The 22,566-nt window shown below is 53.2% G+C and overlaps 2 protein-coding genes across 8 annotated transcripts; both read right to left on the bottom strand.

The window, feature by feature from the left end:
- Positions 1–472: 472 nt before the first annotated feature.
- Positions 473–9,535, bottom strand: SERPINF2 (serpin family F member 2). Of its 5 annotated transcripts, none has more exons than XM_080380360.1 (9): positions 9,086–9,535; positions 7,279–7,342; positions 6,458–6,520; positions 4,996–5,413; positions 4,539–4,682; positions 4,132–4,335; positions 3,162–3,304; positions 2,367–2,571; positions 473–1,543 (listed from the first exon to the last, which is right to left on the bottom strand). In XM_080380360.1, exons 2-9 carry the CDS (start codon positions 7,336–7,338, stop codon positions 1,218–1,220), a joined length of 1,563 nt encoding a protein of 520 aa, XP_080236486.1. In that variant the 5' UTR covers positions 7,339–7,342; positions 9,086–9,535; the 3' UTR covers positions 473–1,217. The 5 variants fall into 5 exon arrangements, with proteins under 5 accessions (XP_080236486.1, XP_080236483.1, XP_080236487.1 ...); XM_080380357.1 differs by lacking the exon at positions 9,086–9,535 and adding an exon at positions 8,449–9,056; XM_080380361.1 differs by lacking the exon at positions 9,086–9,535 and adding an exon at positions 7,809–8,428 and having other exon boundaries at positions 7,279–7,416.
- Positions 9,536–9,646: 111 nt separating this feature from the next.
- WDR81 (WD repeat domain 81) lies at positions 9,647–22,563 on the bottom strand. 3 transcript variants are annotated; one of them, XM_080380225.1, is made up of 11 exons: positions 22,082–22,563; positions 17,587–21,156; positions 17,203–17,310; positions 16,897–17,087; positions 14,792–14,982; positions 14,362–14,527; positions 14,016–14,181; positions 13,017–13,715; positions 12,698–12,843; positions 12,334–12,513; positions 9,647–11,386 (listed from the first exon to the last, which is right to left on the bottom strand). In XM_080380225.1, the coding sequence occupies exons 2-11, from the start codon at positions 21,143–21,145 to the stop codon at positions 11,060–11,062; spliced, it is 5,733 nt and encodes a 1,910-aa protein (XP_080236351.1). In that variant the 5' UTR covers positions 21,146–21,156; positions 22,082–22,563; the 3' UTR covers positions 9,647–11,059. The 3 variants fall into 3 exon arrangements, with proteins under 3 accessions (XP_080236351.1, XP_080236350.1, XP_080236352.1); XM_080380224.1 differs by having other exon boundaries at positions 17,587–21,153; XM_080380226.1 differs by having other exon boundaries at positions 17,587–21,150.
- Positions 22,564–22,566: the final 3 nt, after the last annotated feature.

The following is a 22,566-nucleotide window of genomic DNA, read 5'->3' as shown; positions in this document are numbered from 1 at the left end:
AGCAGATGCCAGATCAGCATCTTTGAACCTTCTAGTAGTAGATACCAGTAATGCTTAGGTTTTGCCCATGAAAGAGGTTAAGGACCATCACATCCCTGCTTATTGCTGCTCACAGGCAAAATACCCTCCTGTCCCTACACCACAGAGTTCATACCCTAATCCAAGGAATTCTGCCATTTCACAAAGCCATGTTTGACCCAGTGAGTGTTCCCTGCACATTCTGCAGGTGAGATGCCCAAAGTTCATTGGACTCAGTCCTTGGACAGTCTGTACAGATCAGTCATTTCACCTCACAGCCCCTCTTGTCCTCTGTGATGAGGTGCAGCAAAAAGCACATCCTTCACAAGAGCCCTTCTTGTCTTTCTGTCTTGTCATACCCAGACTTTTTTCCTCCTAATCTTCGCAATTATTCATGTCACATGCATTTTTCATTTCTCTGTTGGGTCTTTCAATGCCACACCTTAAGCAAATGTATTCTGCTTTACTCTTTATTATTCTGCCAACATAAAAATCACTAAAAAACACTTTATAAAATATGTCTTGAAAAATCTAGCATTACCCAAGAACCTACAGTTTCCCAGGAAAAGGCCTGTAGATAAGGATCTAAAGGGGTTTCCTGCTGCAGACCCTGCCACATCAGATCCCAACAGCCAAGGAGTAGGAAAAGGGAATCTTTGAGAAGAGCCCGTGCCTGGAAATGGCTGTGACGCATCCTAGAGAAGACAACTGGTTACTAGTCTAGTTGGATCTAGAGGTCATTTTCTAGGTGGGTACAGACGGTTTTCAGAGAAATGCTTTGAAGGAGACATGTTCACAGGAACTGCGGAAGGAAGAGCCATATTAATATCTCTGGCTGTTGTCCAAGCTGCCAGATGCTAATGATGATTCCAGGCTACAGGGGACTCTACAAGAACTTAATAAAGACTCTAATAAGAGTCTGGGGACAAGGAAGTCTCCATTCCAGGACTGAGAGCCCTGGAAGGGAAATCCAGGCAGAACAAGCTTTTCAGGTTCGACAGAGGGGAACCCCAGCCTGGAGCAGCTCGTAGAGGCTGGAATGGGCTATCCCAGGACTGATCTCTAGGGATCTGTAAAGGAAAACAGCAAGGGATTGCCTCCTGTGGCCTCAGAGGGAGGTCTCCAAGGACAGGAGGCCTCTCTTAGCTAGTCCAAAGGGCCAGGTAGCAGTCCCAGAATGCTTAGGCTCTGCTCCTCTCTCATTTAGGCATGGGGTACTCATTGACATCTGTTGCTTCGTGTGAGTCCCGTGGCGCTTTTATCTGGGGAGCAGCATTAGGGTTAGGGTTCTGGACACTGCCTATAAAAAGTGGGATGCCTGTTTCATCTTCAAAGATAATGAAGACAAAGGGCCTGTCAAGGCTGAAGGCAGAGACTGAGCGTGAAATTGCGATGCTGGTAGCAGCAGATGCTTCCACCCCATCTTCTTTAAGCTCTAGGGTAGACTGATGCTGTATACTGGATACGAAGAGAGGTTCGTCTGTGATCTTCTGGAGATTGGGGCTTGTGAAGAGCTCCCGGAGGCCTGCGGAGAAATGAGACTAAGTCAACAATTCCCAGTTGGTGCCACCAGGTCAGGTTTTTTTCAAAGCTGTCTGAAGAAAGCAATTCCCTAATCTGTTGCTACGTGTGTTGTCCACCATGGAGGACTGGAGAACTGGCAGGCAACAAACAAAAGCTGCAGTCCAACCAGGAGCCCCAGTCCCTCTCTGTATGGAGAACTGAGGGTGCCAAAACCAGAACAGTTTTCACAAGCTTTGTCCACATCTTTTAGAATAGTAGCATAAGAACTTAAAGCCTTCCTTAAAAAGCAGAGGCAAGTCTGAAGGCTCTTTCTTGCTAGGCTGGAAACACTTTTACAGAGATTATTTTTTAAGCAATTCAGCAAAACAAAGTGAACTATTGATTCTCATCTGGAAATGCAGTGCATGGTGTTTTATTTCAGTAAGCTCTCAATTCCACGTTCTGCGATCTGCATTCTCTCTTTTGGCAATTTCTACGTCCTAGACACTATGTGAAATGACAAAGTAAAGGGATAAAGGTTGATGCATAGGATGAAGTTGGTCTCGGCTATAAAAAGGGGAATAGGAAGAACTTGTAAAGACTGTGAGGAACTGTGAATGCTGCTTTCTCTGTAGTATCATCTTGAAGCAAAACATTTGGTGCTAGGCAAGCAAAGAGTAAGGAGGAGGAGAGGAATAAGAGATGAAAGAGTTTGGATGTTATCTGGAGCAAGCTGTGAGGCACAGCTTTAGAAACAAGGATGGCAGTTTTTAGTGTCAGTGAACAGACGCCATATAGCTTGATCAGCTTCACTTATTCCATGCAGATCCTCTTAGAGGCCTTACCCATTTGACCGAGAACCTTGTTGAGTTCCAGCTGATAGTCCAGTTTTATTTTGGGGATCTTCACTGCGGTGGGTACCTCTTTGGGGAAAAGCCTGCATAGCTGTCGATAAGGGAAGTTCTCCAGAACATGAGAGGTATCCCAAGTGTACTGGTTTGGTACAATGACCACAAAACTCATGTTACTCTTAAAGGGAAACTTGGCCACCTGGAAATAAAACCAGCCAGAAGAATTTATGGAACAGGAAGGAAAGTCCAGAAAGTGATGCTTTTAATTTAGTCTTTTTCTTATTGGTCTACAGAGCCAGTCTAGCTCTCGGACAAAAACAGCCTGGTAGGAAGGGGGTATCTGATTTCTTCATAGGAGAAAGTTTGTTGGAATAACAGCATTAGGGTTTGGTATTTAGCTACTGACTGGTAAAGATGGAGCACATGGCAGTGGAAGCCTGCATGCACAAACATTGTACCCACTCTGGCAGTAGCTGTATTCTGAAGGGCTCCAACAGTACGTTATCTGAGGGAACTCCTTCCCATATATCCTCATTTATCTTTAACTCAGGGCTTTAAAACTCCATTAATTCCCACTTAGTGGGAATATCTCTGTGGGTTTTCCTAGAGGTTGAGAGTGAAGATTCAACATTCTGGCTAGAAGCAAGGACAAAGGATCCTTATTAAATTTTTGTGTGCTATGCCTGTTAAAAGACATTTGTTTTTTGGAGAGAATACTTGCAGTCAGTAAAATACCACAGCAAGAAGAAATTTCAATCAAAATTTATAATGCTTCTAATAGAGCCCTACCTGAATGTCCTGTGACTCCAGTGTAAACCAGCTCAGGGAGTACTTCTGGGCTTTCATCATCTCGACTGGGACCACAAACTCATTGTCAAGGTGGAATACATCAGGCCCAGTGAAGCTAGCATCAAATTTATTCCTCCAAAACCCTATCAAAATACAAGTTTAGAAATCAACAAAGTTAAATTTGGGTAGGAAAACAGAAACTGCCTAGCTGACACTTCTCCTATCACGAATTCTCCAGCAAGGCAGATAGTGACCAGGCAGGTAGAAATACAGTGAAGATAAGTCAGTACGAGTGCTGGAAAAGCCGTTAACAGTGGGAAGCTCTTATCTTCCAGAGAGGGACTATGGAATGACAAAAAGCACAAGGATTAATTCTCATGCCTCAGTGTGGGAGATTACTGAAGGCTATGAAGATAAAGTCATGGATGTTTGCGCTTTGAAATACGAGGAGTATTGGCTTTGTGCCACATAAGGTAAAACAGTGCTCCAAGACCAAGCTAAAACATTTGCAGATTCACACTGGAAGTAAGTGTTTTGTCTGTGTTTTGATGCACAACCCTCAGGGAATTAAAAGGAAGATATGCCTGACCACTGTGCTGTAGTCAGAAAGAAATCCACAGAAGCTGCCTGCGAGCTCTGTGATTGATGTGTAGTGAGTTACATGTGACCTGGTTAAGATGAGAAGTGATGTGCCACTGTCTGGGATCCTGAACCAGGAGGCAAAAATATTGCAGGTTCCACCTGATGTATTCTGGCTCTGCTGTCAGGTAACATTTTTAGCACATGTGAAGGAGTTGGGAATCATTACTGTAAAGAAATCTAAGCAAGAGGAACAGCAGATGTACAAGAAAAGAACAAGCAGATTGACTAGCAGGAAGCAATGAAAGGAGATGCATTCAGCCACAGTGCTTGCAGAAACCTAGTAGATTTTTAACTATGCTTTTTGAAAAGTAAGACCTTTGGGGCTCACCGTGGAAATGGATCGCATTGAGCAGGAGCACCACTGTGTTTTCAGGGAGCTGCTGTAGGAAGGTGGGTATTTGCCCATTAGTTGCTTCCTTTACCCACTTGTTTATGGCTGCGAGGTCATCCTCACTGATCCCAGAAAGGGTCACGGGCTTTGCTCCGTAAAATTTCTCTGAGTCCTCCAGGAACTCATCCTTCACCTCAAATCCTGGCAGAGGAGAAGAATTCTACGTCAAGTCATCAGACATTAAAAAAAATTTGCTTAGTGGCTCAGTCAGTGGCATGACAATCCCCGGGAGGAGTGCTTGGGGAAACAGAGACATCTCCCACTACAGCAGTGTGCTTCCATCACACTCTGTCACCGCGAGTTCTATCCTACACCAGTTCAGATGCCCCCGTGCCAGCTCTCACCTTTCTGCAGGTACAGACGCGACACAAGGCTGAGGGTGGATTCTGTGAGCCTTCTGCGAAGAGTGCCCAACATATGGTGGAGACAGGGCACTGACTCCACGTGCATTGCCTCCAGTAAATGCTTCTCTGTCTGATTTGCTGCTCCTAAAAAAGCAAAGTCAAATTCCTGTTAGGTCCTGCCCATGTAATGGAAAACAGGGACATTAGCTGCCTCCTGTGTCCACAGAATGCCCACAGAAACATTCTGCGGCTTACAAAAGAGGCTGGAGAAACCTGAGTAGGAGCCTCAGCAGGGCCATGGAGGGCAGCTTTAATTGTACCTAGTTAAAGCTGCAGGAGTACGATTAAGTGGAAGATGCAGTATTTAATCTTTATGTTTTGCACATTGGTTCCTAATGCCTCCACGAGGGGGTACAGGGAAGGGCAGGGAACAGTGCTTTTGTAACTAAGAAGTTACCCAGTGCCAGGTGAGACAAGGCGAGGGCGATGCTGAGGGGTGACAGGATCACATTGGTTCTGTTGGACTCCAGCTGGACCTCCTTGAGGAGATCAATGCTGAATCTCATCAAGCCATCTGCTAGCCTCTGGCTTTTCTTCCCAGTCATCTCACAGTTTTTATCTTTAGCCTCTCCTTCCTCTTCAGAAGAGTCAATATTCCCAGATGGTTGCTGTTCATGACAGCCCACAGCCCCAGCTATAGCTTCATCTTCTGGGTTCCTGTCATTCCTCGTGCCTGGTGGGGTGATGGTGAAAGGTAGCATGGGTCCATCGATCTCCTGGAAGCTGTCATAGGTGAAGTCTACCGGCTCTGCATTCGGTAGGGTTGGGATGGCTCCCAGCAGAGCAGGCTGTGTAACTCCAGCGCTTTTCACGTCCTGGGGAGAAACAAAAAGGATAATGCTGAGAAAGCAGGGGCACAGCAATACCATCCTTCATGGGCTTCATTGCACACCTAAATGAAAACCCTCCAGCTTCTCTACTGTGGTGGTGTGTTCAGTTCAGTTTACCTTTTAACCCTGAGGGTAAAAGCACCTCCGTGAGTTTGGAAGACAGAAGGTCTTGTGTCCTGTGAAAGTGGACCAAGTGAGGGTCTTGCAGGGATCCTCCTCTGCTTTCTGTCAGGGCCTGCCCCAGGCAAATGAGCCCAACAGGCATGCTTTGGGGGCAAGAACCACCAGCCCATGTCTGATGCCTTCACCATTTACAGATCCATCATCCTCAACCTTGATTTCACCTCCTCCTTTCACATATTTTAGCACTGCCTATCTGCCTCGTGCATCGGTCAGCACCCTCTGCTGCTGTCACAGTCTTGATCCATTCTGGCTCAAATCCTCCTCTAGGCATCAGTCTCTTTTTTGACTTGTCTGTTTTATTCCATTCCATCCCTCTTATCTCCAAATTTCCTCATTTTCCAGTTTTCTAAGCTTTAGCCTATAGCACTGCCGCTACTGTCCTCACATTTGCATGGTCTTAAACATGTTTTTTGCCTCAGATCTCTCTGTTCCCACCTGCATCCAGATGACATTCCTCTACCACGGGAGCGCTGCACTGTCAGAGCCAGGCTCGATGGGTAGCATCAGCTATCAGTCTTTCTCCCTGTCACCCTCATAGCTAGCTGTTTTTCTCATCTTCCCTTATCAATCAGAAATTAAATAATTCACCTGCCAGTCCCTGTACACACCAGCTACTGGTGTTTACTCCATACGCTGCCCAGTTATTTAGGCTGGAGCTTCCAACACAAAGGAGCATAGCACTGGCAGCAGCAGGGAGGGAAGCCTGCAAAAAGATGGACTTTCTCATTGCACTGGCACTGCTAAGTTTTACTGCCTGGGCTCATCCTATCTCAGGACAAACCTATAACCATTGCACGTACCACAGCATAACTTCAATCCCCTTGGGTGGAAGCAGTCATTGCTTACCTTCAGCTCCCCATCTTTGTCTAAGAAGAGATGCTTTTGCTCCATGGCATGTGCTGAAGAAAACTGTAGGGAGAAGGGGGGGAAACAACAAACAAGGAAATGATGTGGGACATGTTGTCAGGTCCCAGGTAATCTCCTCTGAATTTCCAGAGTCAGTCTTTTCTGCTCCCAATCCTAACACATTCCCATGGGGCCAGGTCAGAGACTGGCACCAGCCTGGCTACAGCACAGGCAAGGCTTTAGGATGCAGACACCCCCCCCCAGAGGCAGTGGGGGACACCATGGGGAGGTGGAAATGAGCAGGGACTGGGAGGAACTGCAGATACTGGATTTGTTCAGAAAGGGACCAGGCCAGAAGGGTACAAAATAATGTATCCTCTGGAGAGTGAGCAGTACGATTTTGCAATCTCGGATCTGACAGTGATCCAGATTTAAGGGGAGGGGGGCGGGGGGAAGCTGTTATTAAACAACCTCCTGTTAACTCCTCAAGGTCATGGTCACTAAGTACAGTTGAAGCCAAGTTTGCAAAGATTTTCTACAGATATCCACTTGAATAATGAGAATATCCACACCTATTTTAGCTGGGGAAAAAAAAAATCAGAAACCTTGCTGCACTGGGGCACAGGCTAACCCCACTGCAGAGCAGCAGTGTCCTCCACCCGTCTGCTTTCCAGGGCTTCTCACGCAGAAGCATCAGGTTGTATTTGCCCCATGCTCTGGTGCAGGTGAGCCACCTCACTCCCCTTGCCTTTTGCTGGCTGGGGAGGGGGCTGTGCCCACAACACGGAGGCCCCCACCATCGCTGGACTGAAGCAACTTACCCTTAGGTGACTGTGCAGAGCAGATAGGCAGAGCAGCCACAGACCCCAGAAGAACACCATATTTCTGGAACAGAAGGACCAGCCGAGAGAGAAGTTATTTCCAGCTGCCTGGAAGCAGCAAGCTGAGCCTGTTCAGGTCTACAGGGAGAAAATTACCAACCTGGCCAAACAGGTTGGCACAGGAGCTTGCAGAAAGCAATAGGGAGATGAACAATGCTGCAAAGCAACAACACAGGACTCCTGGGTCCAACGCCAAGGCAGCGAAATCAGAGAGGAACAGGGACCCGCATCGGAGCAGAGCTGCAACCACAGCCAGGCTCCTACATGACGCTCTCCTGCTTGGATCCTGCATTTCTGACCCCGTTGCTCTTATTTCTCTGGATTGCAAATGGTATTTCCCTAATCAGTCCTGCACACACTGTGCCTCTGGAAGAAAACAAGAGCCTCTGCTCCTTTCCCATGCAAACCGCCACGGTACGGGCACAGCATCCTCAGCTGTGCGCCGGGATCTTGGGAGAGGGGATACTAACCTGCCTCAGTGGGGCTGCAGGCACTCAGCAAGTGCTGTCTGGGAGGGACTTTGCAGGTAGAAAATGCAATACCAGAGCAGTTTCTCAGCAATATGTCCTGGTACAGAGAGTCCTCCCCTTCCCAGCACTTGCTTTCCCACTTTGCTGGCAAACCCAGCCTCTCCCACCCCCGCACTCCAGTTCCTGTATGGGACAGTGGGACCAGGGCTTCTAGGGTCATGGTTAAAACCCCACCCGTTCCCTGGCCACTGCTTCACCCTGCCACTTTTCCCTTTCAAACAGAAATAACATTTTTCTTCTTGACATAAAGCCTCCATGCCAAAGCCCAGCCCTGGGCATGGCTGCCATACACAATTCCTGGGGCTGCTTTCCACTCTCTGAGCAATCCCTGCTTTCACCCGGGATTGCTGGGCTGTAACCCCAGTTACCAAGTGGAAAAAGCAAAACTTGAGGCCATTTCATTCCTCCTCACCCCGAATCCCACAGCCAGACATAACTGAATGCCCCTTTCCTTCCTGGTGGTGCCAATCCTTTAACTGTCTGCCAAATTCACAAACACACACCCCTTTCCCAGAGAGGAGCTATTGCCTGTTGCAGGAACCCCCATTTACTGTCAAATCCTCGCTTGGTTGTCCCTTACCTGAGGCTGTTCATGTCCACGTTGGAGCTGGCACCTGCTTTAGCCCAGCCAGTAGCTCTGTGTGGGGCAAACACAGCCTCTTGCCCAGCCCACCCCTCCTACTCGCCACAGCGACCTTCGGTACCACCCCGTTTCAGAATTTGGCAGGCAAATATTGACCTATGGCATCCGGTTAAACATTTGTTCAGGGTATAAGAGTGAATTTGTGGTGTATTTGGAGACGGGGAGACACTGTGGACTGCTGTACCCTCAAGACAATGTTAACACTGAGTTTACCAGTTCCAAAACTCCCATCAGCAGAAGTAACATGCAAAGTCAGTTGCCCCTAGTAGTGGGGCTCAGTTTTCCGTATTCTCCCTGTGCTGGGAATGTGCTCTTCTGTTCATAACCTTTAGTGAAATCATAGGGTTGTTATTTATTGCCACAGGGCACTGGTTTTGGAATTTTCTTTGCAGAAAACCCCAGCTCTTTACTCCCTGTATCCCAGCTGCTTCTGCTGCAGCAAGCACGAGGCACCAGTTTTAAGAGATGGCTGGTGCCCAAGGCCCCGTGGCTGTGTACCCGAGCAGGAGGCGGCGATGCTTAGGCTGGGCTGAGCCAAGAGCAGCTGGTACCTCCCCTGGGGCACAGCACGAACCAGAGCTCTGCCGGGGGACTTGGCCTCGGTGCCAGGCTCCGCAGCACGCACACATTGCAGTGGCATGGAAGGAGAGGCTCGGGAACAGGCAGAACTCCAGCAGTCCTGTGCTGTGCAGTTTTGTGCCGTATGCAGAAGCGATGGTGATCCTGGCCACGTCCTCAGTGCAAGAGGAGTCACTAAGGAGCAGCGGGGAATGCTGATGGGATTGCAGCACTCTCAGTCATCCATTCCTTGCAGCAGCTCTTGGTTCCCAAACTCGCCCCAGACACTGGGAGAGTGGAAAGGAGACAGGTCCAAGCTCAATAGCCAGAAACTACTTTGGGACATACCGCTGCAACCTGGGGAGCTAATTCGCCTTGGAAAGTCCCTGCGAAGTCCTACCTTATCTCCAGGGCATCTTCACAGCATCCCCGCTCCAGCTCACCCAGGAACACAAGGTGACTGAAGGCAGAGCTCTACCCTTGGCTGCCAGTGCAGGAGAGCTGCAGCAAGCACGCCCAGCCCTGCACCACGCTGCACCCAGGCACCTCCAGCACACAGCTTCCCCACACACCCGTCTCTGCATCTTTCAAAGAGTTTATTAGAAGTAAATATTTACATCTATTGCAAATGGTTAATAGGCAACACAGGACTGAGAGCTCCCCTTGGGTAGGTAAGGATAGCAAGGACCAACCGCTTGCCTCCCCACCCTCCCTGGAAGCCAAGGGCAGCCTTCCCAACTGCAGGTGGCTTAGATGGCCCAGCAGCTGGATGAAAGACCTTTCCCCTCCCAGGACAACCCACAGCAGGCTCCTCCTCTGCCCAAGATAAGAGCTTCCCGCTCCCCGATACTGGCTCTGACTAGGCTGAAGGATGGATGGGAAAAGGGCTGCAATAGAAGTGAGGCAACTGCTCCTACTGCCGGGCCAAAGAACGCTCTCCTTGCCTTTGGGGTGGGAACAGATGGTGCTGTCCCAAAGGGAAGGTCAGAAGACCGTGCTGGATCATGCCTGCTGGCTCTCACCCTACAAGGGCAGGAGGGGACAAAACTGAGCACCTTTTTGCTGTCCTGTCTTCCCCATGAGTCTGACCAGCACCAAGGACAGGATTAGAAGGAGGACTTCTTGGGAGACACTGCCAGTGCGCAGTACACAAGGCATTCCTCACCCCTTACAGAATCACAGCATGCAGGAACCAACAACAGTCTATCCCTACCCTACTGCTCCCTAGAGGGTCACATTCCCATCCCAAACTGTCCCTCTGCAGCAGCCCATTCCTAAAGGAACAAGCGAAGCAGATGGGGTTTGTGCCTTGGCTGACTTCTATTCCAGTCTTTGCCCTGGAGCAAGTAAGGCAGTAGAAGTGCTCTAGTTAACCTCTCCTCCTCCCATACAGGCTCTAACTCAGCCAGCAGAACATAAAGTTAATAGAGTACATCCTCTGGGCTTTGAATACAGACCACAGGAGGAGGAGATGCCTGGCACCATGCAGCTCCAGAGGCAGCAGTTCCCAGGCCCAGCCTATGCTATCCTAGTAAGACTATTCAGTGGTTCAAGAGTGGGAGTGAAGGGTAAGTGCAGATGGCAGTAGCTATACTGTTGTGTTCTTGTCAAGGGGCACCTCCTACCCCTTAACTGAAGGGGGGAGAATACCTCTGGTCCGTATTACTCTGGAGGGCAGCTCACAGTCCCCTGGGGATCAGGCACACATGGTACGGAAAGCTCCAGGCCTCTCTGCAGGGGTGACAGTGACCTACAACGCCCAGTATCTCTCCCAGCAGCAGTGGAGGTTTCTCAGTTATGGCTTTTTTCTTTTTAAAGATACAGTAAGAGGTTAGAGATGCTTTACTGAGTGCTCACTACCAAGTACACCTCCCCCCCGCATCCTCTGTTCAGAAACATCTAACTATGCCTCCTCCGTAAGCAACGCTGCTGGCTTTCAGCTCTGCCATCAGCGCTGTGGGACAGCCACAAGCTCCTAGGCCAGAGGTCACTATGCCAGGAGGCGTATGATGCCATTGTCCGAGCCCAGCAGGAGATGGCATTTTGTGGGCAGCACCGCCAGGCTGGTCAGCGTACCCCGAAAATTCTCTGAGCTCAGCTTGGTCGTGCTGATGGGCAGGGCTGAGGACTCCAGCATGGAGTAGACACCAATCTTGTTGGCCACAGTGCCAGTGACCACTTCGTTGCCATAGAGGTCAAATGCGTGGATGGGTTCAGATGCAGATTTGTAGTGGTGCAAAGGTTTCTGCTCCAGTTCCTTCCAGACAGTCAGGGAATGATCCGAAGAGGAGCTGATGAGCACATTGCCCTCCGCAGCCTGCAGGAAAGGAAAGGCCAGTGAACCAACACCGCTACAGTAAAAACTTCCACCCTCATCCCACAAATGAGATTAGCAGGTAGCTGCCAGTAATCCAACAGTCACAGTGCAATCCCTTGGAACAGTCCCAGCCATTTCTGAGGAACTGATGGCACTGCGCAGTATTAACAAGGCATCCAGTTGGACACTGCAAACCACAGGAGTCTCCGGTAGCTGGCAACCTCTTGTAGTGCTATCCTCCAAGAGACGGGCTGTGCCTTTTCTCAACAACATCCTGATACCTGATACAACTAATTCATCATGTTACTACCGCAGTGGGTAAAGGGATTATTGTACAGTCTCCCCCTCCATTAAACTACCTGCCAAATTATTTCCCTTCTTAGGAAAAGGAATTGGGAGGCTCTCTCACAGTAGAAAATACTGCTGAGGGTAGGAGAATCCTGGAGCTGCTTATTAGCAGAGCTAGTGAGAGGGTAAACAATCTACACCACTGAAATTTGTTTAACCTGCATTTGGGTCAAGGCCACTGGAGCCCCAGCGCTGCTCCCTGAGGGTGGGTAAATATGGACAAGAGTTATTCATTAGAGCAACACTCTCCCAGGGGGGCCGAGAGCCCTGCAGAGAAAGCAACACATTTGCTTCTTCACAGGAGACGTGGCTGCTCCCTGCCACTGCTGCAGACCTGCTTGGCAAGGACTGACACCTGGGAGGGCTGATGTCCATTCAGCACAGGTCAGACTAGGAACAGCCGCCTGCAGCACTAACCACAGGGCAGGAGCGCTTGAGCAGCCTCCTGGGGACACAGCAAGGGAAGGAGGAACGTGCAGAGAATGCAGCAGACAAGCCCTGCCAAGCAGCGCATGCCAGAAGGATGCTCCGCACAACCCCAGAGGATCGGTGAGGCACACAAAGCAGCCCCCCACCCTGATCCCAGCTGAACCTCTCACCTTGATCTGCAGGATGTCTCCCTCGTGGGCAGGCCACCCCCGCATGATGAGTCCTGTCCTGGTGTCCAGCAGCACAATGAAACCAGAGGAAAAGCCAGCCATAACGCTGCGCCCGTTAGGACTGACGGCCAAGCAGCGGATGAGCCCAGCGCTCACCCCACTGGCCAGGCGAAACTCGTGCTGCAAAAAAGAGTGTCCAGCTATTAGGGGACGAAGATCAGGGGATCAGCATTTAGGGGACAAGAGACCCTGGGGTCTGGCTGGCTTCTGTGGAGTCATCACAGCTGGCTTTGGGGCCAGCTGTGACCCCACCATTAAGCACACGGATGGAGGAGGGTGGCTTGCAGAGCACCAGGCTCCCTACCTGTAGCCCTGGCTTCCTGTGATCGATGAACCGCAGCACAGAATCTGCGCTGGCCACAGAGATGCTGTGATAGGGAGGTGGCATGGTGGTCACAGCTGTGATGGGGACTTTGCTGTCTAATTCATCAAAAGTCCGGAGAAGTTTGCCTGTGAAAACATGACAGAGATATTATGGCAGTAGATGTCTGGAGAAGGTACACAGCAAGTCTCCAGTTTTGCAGTGTTTTTTTAACAGGAACCATCAAAACTCAGTATGGCCCCTCTGTCTTTAAAAGCCGGACCAGTTCGCTCCAGCCAGCCCTCACCCTTTCCCTTCTTACCTGTGAACTGGTCCCAGATGTGTACGGTCCCATCACAGCTCACCACGTGCTGCGATGCCTCCAGCTGGCTCACATAGAAAACTGACTTTTTGTGCTCAGCATATGTGAACCGTGGTGGAACCTCACTGGTGCCATCCCCGTAGTTGTACAAGGGCCAAAGGCGGACAGTTTTGTCCTTGCTGCCACTAAGAAAGAAGTCCTCACTGCTGAGCGGTGCCACACACTTGATGGCCCCTGAATGCCCTGAGAAACTCTGCAGCTTGATCTGGTGGAAGTGGAAGCGAGGGTCGTGTTGGCTCACCCCAATCTCATACTGCCAGTAGGCCAGCCAGTTCCCACACAGCATGTGGGTGCTGCGAGGAAGGTCATGCTTCAGGGCGTTCTCCTCGCTGGATGAGCTGGGAATAAAGCCATCAGTGCCAGCACTGAGGCAAAGTAAGCCAAGACCCTCGCGCTGTGTGTCCACAGGGACCTGGATGCGGTTCCCTACCAGCACGCTCCCAAAAGTACCAGAGTGACTGTCCTCGTGGTGGCTAGAGAAGGGCTCGTTCCTTCGCGTCTCTTGCTCTGAGCCCACCGCACTCGGTGTTTGCTCCAGGCTAACGACCTGCAGGCTCTTGGGGTTCACGTTCTCCAGGTAGAGGCTGGCCAGCTTCTCAACCAGCAAGTGGTTGGGCACAACTGTCCGGATAACATCACCTGGAGGGAGAGAACGTGGCTTCGAGGGAAGGAATTTCCCCATCATCACCCCCCACCATCAACAACAGAACAAGGGTCAGCACAGGGTTGTGAACACAATGTCCCCCAGAAGCCAGCCACATGCTGCTCCCAGCCAAAGCAGCCTGAAGCCCAGCGGGCTCCCGACCCAATGAGCAGACCAAGCCACAGCCAGAAGCTGTGGGTTTCCCCTGGCAGCCCCTACGCCCTCTGACTTCTCCCCAGTTCAGGTCCAGCACGTGGAGCTCTCACAGATCCTGGGAGAGGGTGGCCAAGCCATACCTAGCAAGCAAGAGAAGGGGATGTAGGTGATGTAGGCCATCTCAGGGTTAAACACCTTCTGTAACTCCATCAGCACAGCCGGATCCAGGGCCAACCGCTTCCCATCCGAAAGGGGCACCTCCATCACCGGCACCTCACAGCTGCTCAGTGACTCCGCCGTCAACCCCTGGGCAAGAGAAAACAGAAAGACAGCCAAGATCAGATGCTGTCACCACATAATTAATTACACAAATGCAGCCTGGGCTGGATGCTGTCAACACCAGCACCGGCATATGCAGGTATGCCCACCACATTCCTGCATCTGGGTGCTGGGGGTTGGCAGGAGGACCGCTCCCACATCACTGACCTGGTCTTGCAGCTCCTGCAGCAGTGAGAATGCCCCAAAGAAGTTTCTCACTGTGTCACTCAAATGCTGTTGCACCATCTCCTGCCCAATCCGCAGGCAGATCAAGGCAATTAGGCTGATAGTCTTAACGCACAGGACGATACGGGCCTGGGCACCACTGGGGAAACTGAAGAGGACATCTGTTACCAGCTTGTTCTCCATATAACCCTTTTTCCCCCTCCTCTGCTTCACGCTTCCTGCCTTGCCTGTGTTATCAGAAAGTCTCAAGCAGCACAAGCTCCACGTGCATGAGGCACACCAGCACAAGAAGGTGCGCGGCAGGGCAGGAGCAGCCCCACAACCCCAAGAACATTGAAGTCCTCACAGAACCATTTCCACATCCCCGACTTTGAGTTGTGCTGATCCTGGCACAGCAGACTGCAGCGCTTACCCAACGGCCAGCGAAGTGAGGAAGCCCAGCACCGGGAGCAGCACCTCCTGGCTGATCTTGGGGAGAATGTCCATCAGCGTGGTGTCTGAGAGACACACTACGATCTTCTGAGTCAGTGTCACAGCAGCCAGGAGCCCTGCCTCCTTCCGACTGTTCAGCCGGCCACCACCAGACCCACCACTGGGCGCAACCTGCAAAAAGTGTCCTTCAGTACCCAGGGCCACCATCTTCCCAGTGGGACACATCAAGGGTGATCCCAGGATCACCCGAGCTCAGTCTCAAAATCCAGCACACTAGTGCTGGTCACAGCCCCCAGGAGAGGAACCTGAGCACTGAGTCTCAACAGCAATTCATGTCTGACACTCAAGGGATAAAACTGGAACCTAACGGGACAGATGTCAGTGCGAGAGATGAGCCTGCAGAGAATGGGGCATGACATCCCCAAACTCACAGCCGTCCTCTGGGGGGCTTCTCCCTGCAGGATGCTCCCACACCTGGGAAACTCAGAGGGGAAAGAGACAACCCTGGGCTGCCCCAGACCATCAACAACCTGGACAACCCAGAGCACCATTTGCCATCAGAGGAAGAGGAGAAACCTATTACATACACGCAATTTAAAGCCGGAATCAATGCCTTCATCCCATGCCATGTTGAGCCTGGATGCACAGATTGCAGAGGAACAATCCTTGCATGAAATATCCAAGCACAAATTATGGGCAAATCTGCTGCTGACTTCTAGAAATCCAGCTGCTAGTAATTTCATGAGGCAGAAGAGCACATCCTTTTCTGCTGACAACATACTGATGCTGGCTACAGCGATGCCAAAGAGTTAACAACATCAGCAGCAACGCTAGAAGATTTCTTTCTAGATTGTCCTATTTCCTAACTCCTAGACAAATCAAACACCCAAGAAAAGAGAGCCAATAACAGAAAACCACAAACAATTCCCAGTTTCCGCTATATTTCTTGTACACCTGCCATCTTCCAGCTCATCACAGAGGCCCTTCCTCTCACAAAATATCCACTCTGCCAAATCCTGCAAGAAGGATTGACTTTATCCTATTTGTGACCCACCAGTTTCATCGCTTTAATATCAGGTTGCCAAATGCTGTTCACAGGGGTATTAATCCCCCCAGTGCCCCCAAGCAATAAGTTTAGTAAAGCGAAGCAGAACAGCTGGAGCTATGATTGCAACTGGGTGGAGAACGATTTTGCTGAAAAATGGGATTTTTTCTCCTGAAAAATCTCCCCTTCAACACTGGAAAAACTGACAATGCCTTTTTGTTTTCTTTAAATGAACAGCTGTGGCCTCTTTTCCTCTATGTTTAAATTATCAAAAAGCTATTGAAGTTTTTCATTTGAACAAGAATCCATAACCAAAGTGTTTATAACCACTAAAAAGGGAGCAATATGAAAAATTAGCCTGTTTAAAGTATTCAAACCCAGGGTGGGTTTTTTTTCAATGAAAAACTGCTTTTTCAGCCAGCTGCATTACACACATTTTCAAACTGAAAAGTTTGTAAGTCTTGCCAGTATTTTTTATACATTGTTGAAAAACCTCCTTTAGCCTCTCCCCAGCTCATCCCCTATCTACCCACACAGACCTCTAAAAACACCCGCCCCAGCCATGCCCCAGCAGCCCAACCTGCTCCGCCTGCCCATTATCACAATCCCACCCTCGTGCCAGCTCTGGTCCGGCACACTCACCCAGCAAAGCAAACAGAAAACCTTTTCCTCTGGCTTCACACGTGCCAGCAATGGGTCTGACAGGGAAAGCCCCCAGCTGAGGGGAAGGAGGCACCCCACAGCGTGGAGGCTTGCTAAAGAGCAAAGCCCACGCACGCAGCCACCTCACTGGATGCGGTCTGGAGCTTATGGCAGGGGGTGAAAGTGCCTCTTTGGGCTGCATTGGCACAGCCTTTCCCGGCCAACGCAGCCAGAGCTGCTCAGCTCCTGCCGGCCCAGCTAAAAGCTCAACCAAGCACCAATTTTTCTGCAGGAGGCTCCTGGGTGAGGTTGGACTACTTTTTGTGCATCCTCTTTCTGTGCCTGGACACAGCTCTTGCCCCAACACGTGCAAGAAGAGGAGAAAAGGCAATACTAACCAGGTAGCTGATGTAGGGCAGGTACTGGTAGGTGAGGACGGGCTCTCCGTACAGGTACGCTACATGCACGAGACAGGCCAGCACCGGCTTGGACACCTGATCTCCCAGCACCGGCCGTTTTTGGTAGATATTTCCTGTACTCAGGGGACTGTTCTCATCATTGCTTGGGACAAACTGCTGCCTGGTAGGCCCTGCCCAGAGACAACACCATGAGCTGAAGCAGCAGGCTACACCCAAAGCCACCAGGTACCCAGTGAACTGGTTTGGGGCACAGCCCACCCCAGGGGTCCGAGGAGCAGACATTACCAATGTAGCAGGACGTGAGCAGACGGAGCAGGTTCCTGGCGATGAAACGGGACGTGACAGTAGGGCCCAGCTTGGCTGAGAGCCACCTCACCATCTTACAGGCTGTGTCTGCAAAACAAGAACAGTCACAAGGACAGAGCCCAGCACAGCGCAGATTAGCAATCACCCAGCTGCTGCCCAGACCCTGCCTGCCCTGCAGCTCCCAGGGCCTCAGATCCACACGCTTCAGTGGAGACCCGGCTTTTGACACCAATTTCATCGCTGGGACCATAGGCACCCCCAAAGTGGACCAACTTCTCCCCAGGCTCTCCCCTTCTCCCACTGATGGCTTTACCAGGCGTTCGCCACGCTCGGCAGAAAGGCTCAGCACTAGCAGGGTCTTACCCAGGAGTATCGTCTGCTCTTTGTCATCGGAGTGATCCGGCAGCTCCTCTCCCTCCCCATCCTCTGGCTCGCTGCTGTCATCAGCCAGTGTGACATCCACAGAGGCACCAGCCTCCACGGCCACTGTCAGCTCTGCATCAACTGCAGCATCATCTTGCTCCTCTTCATCACGTTCCTCTTCCTCCTCCTCCTCGTCCTCGCTCTGTTTCAGGTCCTGGCTGCTGTCCATCGACTTCAAGCTGCTCTTGTCCTTCTGGGAATCGCCATCCGCAGGTCTGTCCTCTCCCAGGGACACCTCGCTGGCGCTGCTCTTGTCGCTCAGCCGCCCGAGGCTGAGTGATTCCTGCTCCTGAGGCTGTAGGGACTCCCCGACATAGAGGCCGCTCTGGAAGTCCTCACTCTCGGGCAGGTAGGCTTGGTCATGGAAGCTGACACCAGAGGTGTAGTCGAGGAGGTCGAGTGCAGCGGAGCTGTGCTCCACGTCCATTTTGATCTCCTCCCCAAACACACACGACACTGGGCTTTCTCCTCCACTTTCATCATCTTCAGCCGTGCCAAGGAGGGACTTGCTCTCCTCCCGTGAGCTCTCGATGCCAACGAGGATCTGCAGGATGTGCGGCAGCAGGTTCAGGAGGAAGGACTGCAGCCCCAGGCGCACTATCAACTGGGCGACGAAGCAGTCTGTGTAGAGGTAGAACCTGCCGTGGCGGTAGCAGGGTGTCTCGTACGCCCCGATCAATGGCTTGAGCAAGTATTTATTGGCATTCTTCGGACCTAGGGATTTAGCTATAGGTTCAAAGAGATACCATGCTGCGTAGACAGCAGTATTCTCCTCAGACATCAGAGATAATATGAAAGGCAGAAGAATCTCCAACCCTTCAGGAGTGATTTCAGAAAGGATCCCCTCCAGCTGCTGCCACAGCTGGAAAACAAGTTCCCGGCCCTGACCTTCATCGTCTGTCTTCTTTGCCTGATAGGTGAAAATGAATTTGTGCAGGGCTGGGAAATATGTGGGGAAGGGGACAATGGAGCTGAAGGGGCTGAGGAGCTGTGTGGGACAGGGTGGGGGGAGGCCCTGGGAGATGGGTTTGTATTCAAACAACTGCACCGCGCCCTTGCCCAGCCTGGTCTTCAGAAGCTTCTCCACCGGCACGCTCAGCTGCAACAGGACATGCAGCACGTGCTGGAGCGGGGCTGGTATCTCCTTGGGGTGGTAGCGACACAGATTACGCACCATCAGAAACCGCTCCAGCAGGGATGCGTCAGGCTTTGAAGGACGAATTCTTGGTGCAAATATAATCTCAGCTACCAGAATGCCCAAAGCTTGCATGTCCCTCTGGAAGAGGTCTGAGAGACCCAAGGGTGGCTCTTCCCACGGCTGCTCCATCAGCTGCATCTCACTGCTTAAGCCTTTAACCAAGAAATTGTCCAGTTTCTCCAGCTCTTCCAGGGCCTGGAGTGGATTGAAGCCTTCGGGAAGTGTGATCTTCATGTCAGCCTGATCCAGAGCGCCTGCCTTGCTCCGACGGAGAGGTCGGACACCTGAGGTCTTGCCCTCGGTGGCATAAGCAGGGAGGGTGGAGGGTTGTGCTGAAGGCACAGTGGCACAGGGCTGATCAGCAGCTCTACTAGTAGCAGAAATCGAATCCAGGGCTTCTGTACCTTGCTCCAAATCATCCTCACCAGGAGCACATTTCTCCCCAGACCAGGTGGTTTCACTGGGAGTAGCCTCCAGGACCAGCCCATTAACTGCATCCATCACCTGTCCTTGGATATCCTCCAAAAACACGGTCTCCCGGATGTTCTGGAGAAGAGGCCGGGCAATAGCTGGAGCTTCAGCAGGTGTGTAGGCAGGTCCCACCATGCGCCTGGGATGCGGCTGGTCAAAAAGCTGCACAACCCCGTACGTCGTCAGATGCGTGTGGTTGTCTACTAGATGGAGGCAGACGTTCTTCTCCTTGACAGCATCCTTCCCCAGCAGCTTGTACCCAAAAGTGAGATCAATCCAGTGGTGAAGGTCCTGAGACACCTCCTGGCTCTCAAGCAGCATGCGGTGGACTTCAATGAACTCCTCATAGGAGCTACACCAAGACGGCACGTCCAGGTCGGGCATGTCTGGATGGATGGATTGGAAGATGGAAGGGTCTGTGTAAAATTCTGGGATGCACTCATCTGGGGTCCAGCTCTGCATGCGCTCCATGCTGGCTGGGTACTCGTTGGGCTCCCACTGGGACCTCACATGGCAGCACAGCACTGCCTTGGGTGTCCTCCGAGCCGTGTACACGTAATAGGTAATATCCGAAAGGACATCAGAGATGTGATGGGGGACATGGAGCTGCTCCCCGCTTGACCCACCAGCAACAAACGCCTGTTTGGTCATCTCATAGGTGAAGTCCAGCTGCTTGTCTCCCTTGTTGAGACGGAACTTGGATTTCCTCAGGTCCCTGAACTTGCCATTTTTGGTAGTGAAGTCCACCACCCAGGGAAGAACCGGGTGGTAATTGGGGTCTCCCATCCTCCTCCCAGCCAAACTGTTTAGACGCATAAGGTAGTCGAAGTTGCTGACCTTCCCATGTACCCACTGTAACACCAGGTCTCGGAGGTCCTTCTGGCAGGCGGTGCACCTCGCCTCCTGCCCTCGCACACCAGCGCCGCTTTGCTCACTTGTTTGTTCCAGACCAGCCTCCAGATTCACTTCCTCCTCCTTCAGTCCCTCATACTCTCTGAAGTTCACACGGAGCCGGCTGCACAGCTTCTCATCCACAGCCACATCCCGCAGGGAAAAGGCGCCACAAGCCAGACCCGCCTGGTGACAAGCCTTCATGGCCTGCAGCACGTGGAAAAGGAGGAAGAGGATTTTGGCATGGCTGTTGGTGAGCTTGGCCGGGCTGAAAGTCACGATGTCATGCAAACAGTACTGCACGTAAGGGTAGACGACGTACAGCATGTCGGCCGACTCAAGCAGAGCTTCAGCCTGCAGCACGTTGGGGCAGGAGGGCACCCCCTTGGTGGCCGCCATGCTCTCCTTGGCCAGGGAAGCACCAGGCACGCTCTTGCCCACCTGAAGGACAGGGCAGCCATAAACCTTCTGCAGGGCGGTCCGCAGCACGTCCAGGGCTGGCGCGGTGGGCGGCGTGTCAGCGTGCCGGTAGGGCCGCACGTAGAGGCAGTGAGCCCGGCACCACAGGTTTCGGTAGTTCTGAGAGGCGATGCTCTGCATGAAGCCGTGCAGGGTCTCTGGGGTGCCGTTGCGCTGCTCGGAGCCGGGGGGCTGCACCCGTAGAGGGTATGCCAGCCGGTCCTTCCGCAGCCCATGGATTTCCACCCGGGTCCAGCCCACTGGCAGCTTCTGCACAGAGTGCTGCAGGAATGTCCTCACCTCCATGTCGCTCAGCCCCTCCGGGCGCGGGCACAGGCCGGGCAGCACGCGGCGCTCCCTGAGGCTCGCCAGCCATTTCACCGGCACGAAGGCGGTAACGTGGGTCCTCTCGGCAGCGGCGGCCAGCTGCCGCCGGTCGATGTTCAGGTCCTTCTCCACGCTCTGGAGGAAGCCGTCCATGTTGGCTTCTGCTAGAAGAAAGGTGTCCCAGAGAGGCTGTGAGGGAGCGGAGGAGCGTGGCACCCTCCCTGCCCCCCACCCCCACAGACCCCTGCAGCAAGTCCTGCTTCCCCATTGCCACCGCCGTTAAAAAAGCCCCAGGTTTAGCAGCTTGGTCAAAAGACACTATGGTGGGGGTGAGGGTCTAAAAGGGACCAGCCCTCGCTGGGGAGGTGACAAGATGGGCCCTCTGCATCCAGGGAGGGGGACGTGGTGGGGCTCCCACAGCCCCAGAGCCAGGGAGGGGGACACAGTGGGACCTGCACAGCCCAAGTACTGGGAAAGGGGACAGGCCCAGGGCTGGGGGGCACACGATGGCACCTCCACAGCCAGGGAGAGGGATGTGGTGGCACTTCTGCAGGTGGCAGGGGGATGTGACAGGACCTCTACAGTCCCAGGGCTGGTGTGGGGGGACATGATGGGACCCTCAGCCCCAGAGCCAGGGAGGAGGACGTGGTGGACTCCCAGAGCCAGGGGAGGGGGATACGATGGGACCCCCAGAGCCAGGGGAGGGGGGTGTGGTGGGACCTTTGCGGGGACACGATGCCACCTCTGCAGCCCGTGGGATGCAGCCGTGCATCTCCACAGCGGGCAGGGGTACATGACGGGACCCCCGAAACCCCACTGATAGGGGAAAGGGCACGCTGCCACCTCCGCAGCCCCGGGGGGGCGACACGAGGAGATGCCCGTCACCGAGGGGCTCGTCCCCAGCGCCAAGCCAGGGCCCACGACCGGAGGGGCGGCCGCCGGCAGCGTGCCCAGGCCCCGGGCCCCGCAAGGCCCCCGCTGCTAGGGACAGAGCCAGGGACTCGCACCGGGGGCCCTCACCCTCCTCCCCCCTCCCCGGAGGAGCGGGGGGGTCCCTCAGCACGCCGGGGGCCCCCGGCCCCGCGTTACCTGGCGGCGGCGGCGGCGGGCTCAGCCGCGGCGAGCGGGGGCGGCGCGGGCCCCAGCCATGTTGGTCAGGTGACAGCGGTCACATGCGGCCGCCGCGCCGCCATGTGCCTGGGGGGCGCGGGGCCGGGGGGGGCGGGGGACACACGGGGACACGCGGCCCGCCGAGCCCCGGCTCCCCCCGGAGAGGCCCCGGGGCTGCTGCAACGGGGCCGGGCCGGGCCGCGGGGCCTGGCTCCCGCCAGCGGCGGCCGGGCCGGGGGGGGAGGGGAGGGGGGCTGCGCAAGGCCGGGGCGCGGTGCCTATACATGGGCAGGCGGCGGGGCATGACGCGGCAGACGCCGGCGCCGCGGCTGGCTGAGGTCACCGTGACGTCAGAGGCGCTCCGGGCTGTCAGCTGGAGTCGGGCGAGCCGCGCTGACGAGGCAGCCGGCCTTAAAGGGGTCCCTGCGGCGGGCGGCGGTAGGTGGACCCCACCGCCAGCAGGT

This window comes from Falco punctatus (genome assembly GCF_963210335.1).
Source record: "Falco punctatus genome assembly, chromosome: 1".
Classification (NCBI taxonomy): Eukaryota; Metazoa; Chordata; class Aves; order Falconiformes; family Falconidae; genus Falco; species Falco punctatus.
Note: the sequence above shows the minus strand (reverse complement) of the source record. Positions and strands in the feature narration are given on the sequence as shown.

Bases quoted from the DNA above. Each gene is read 5' to 3' on its own strand.
- WDR81 (XM_080380225.1), bottom strand. From the start codon at position 21,145: ATGGACGGCTTCCTCCAGAGCGTGGAGAAGGACCTGAACATCGACCGG. The intron at 17,311-17,586 runs GTAAGACCCTGC...CTTGTTTTGCAG, and splicing joins AGAGCAGACGATACTCCTGG to ACACAGCCTGTAAGATGGTG. The intron at 14,182-14,361 runs GTCAGTGATGTG...TCTCTTGCCCAG, and splicing joins TGCAGGAGCTGCAAGACCAG to GGGTTGACGGCGGAGTCACT.
- SERPINF2 (XM_080380357.1), bottom strand. The intron at 3,305-4,131 runs GTGAGCCCCAAA...GTATTTTGATAG, and splicing joins CAATGCGATCCATTTCCACG to GGTTTTGGAGGAATAAATTT. The intron at 1,544-2,366 runs GTAAGGCCTCTA...ATTTCTCCGCAG, and splicing joins CAAGGTTCTCGGTCAAATGG to GCCTCCGGGAGCTCTTCACA.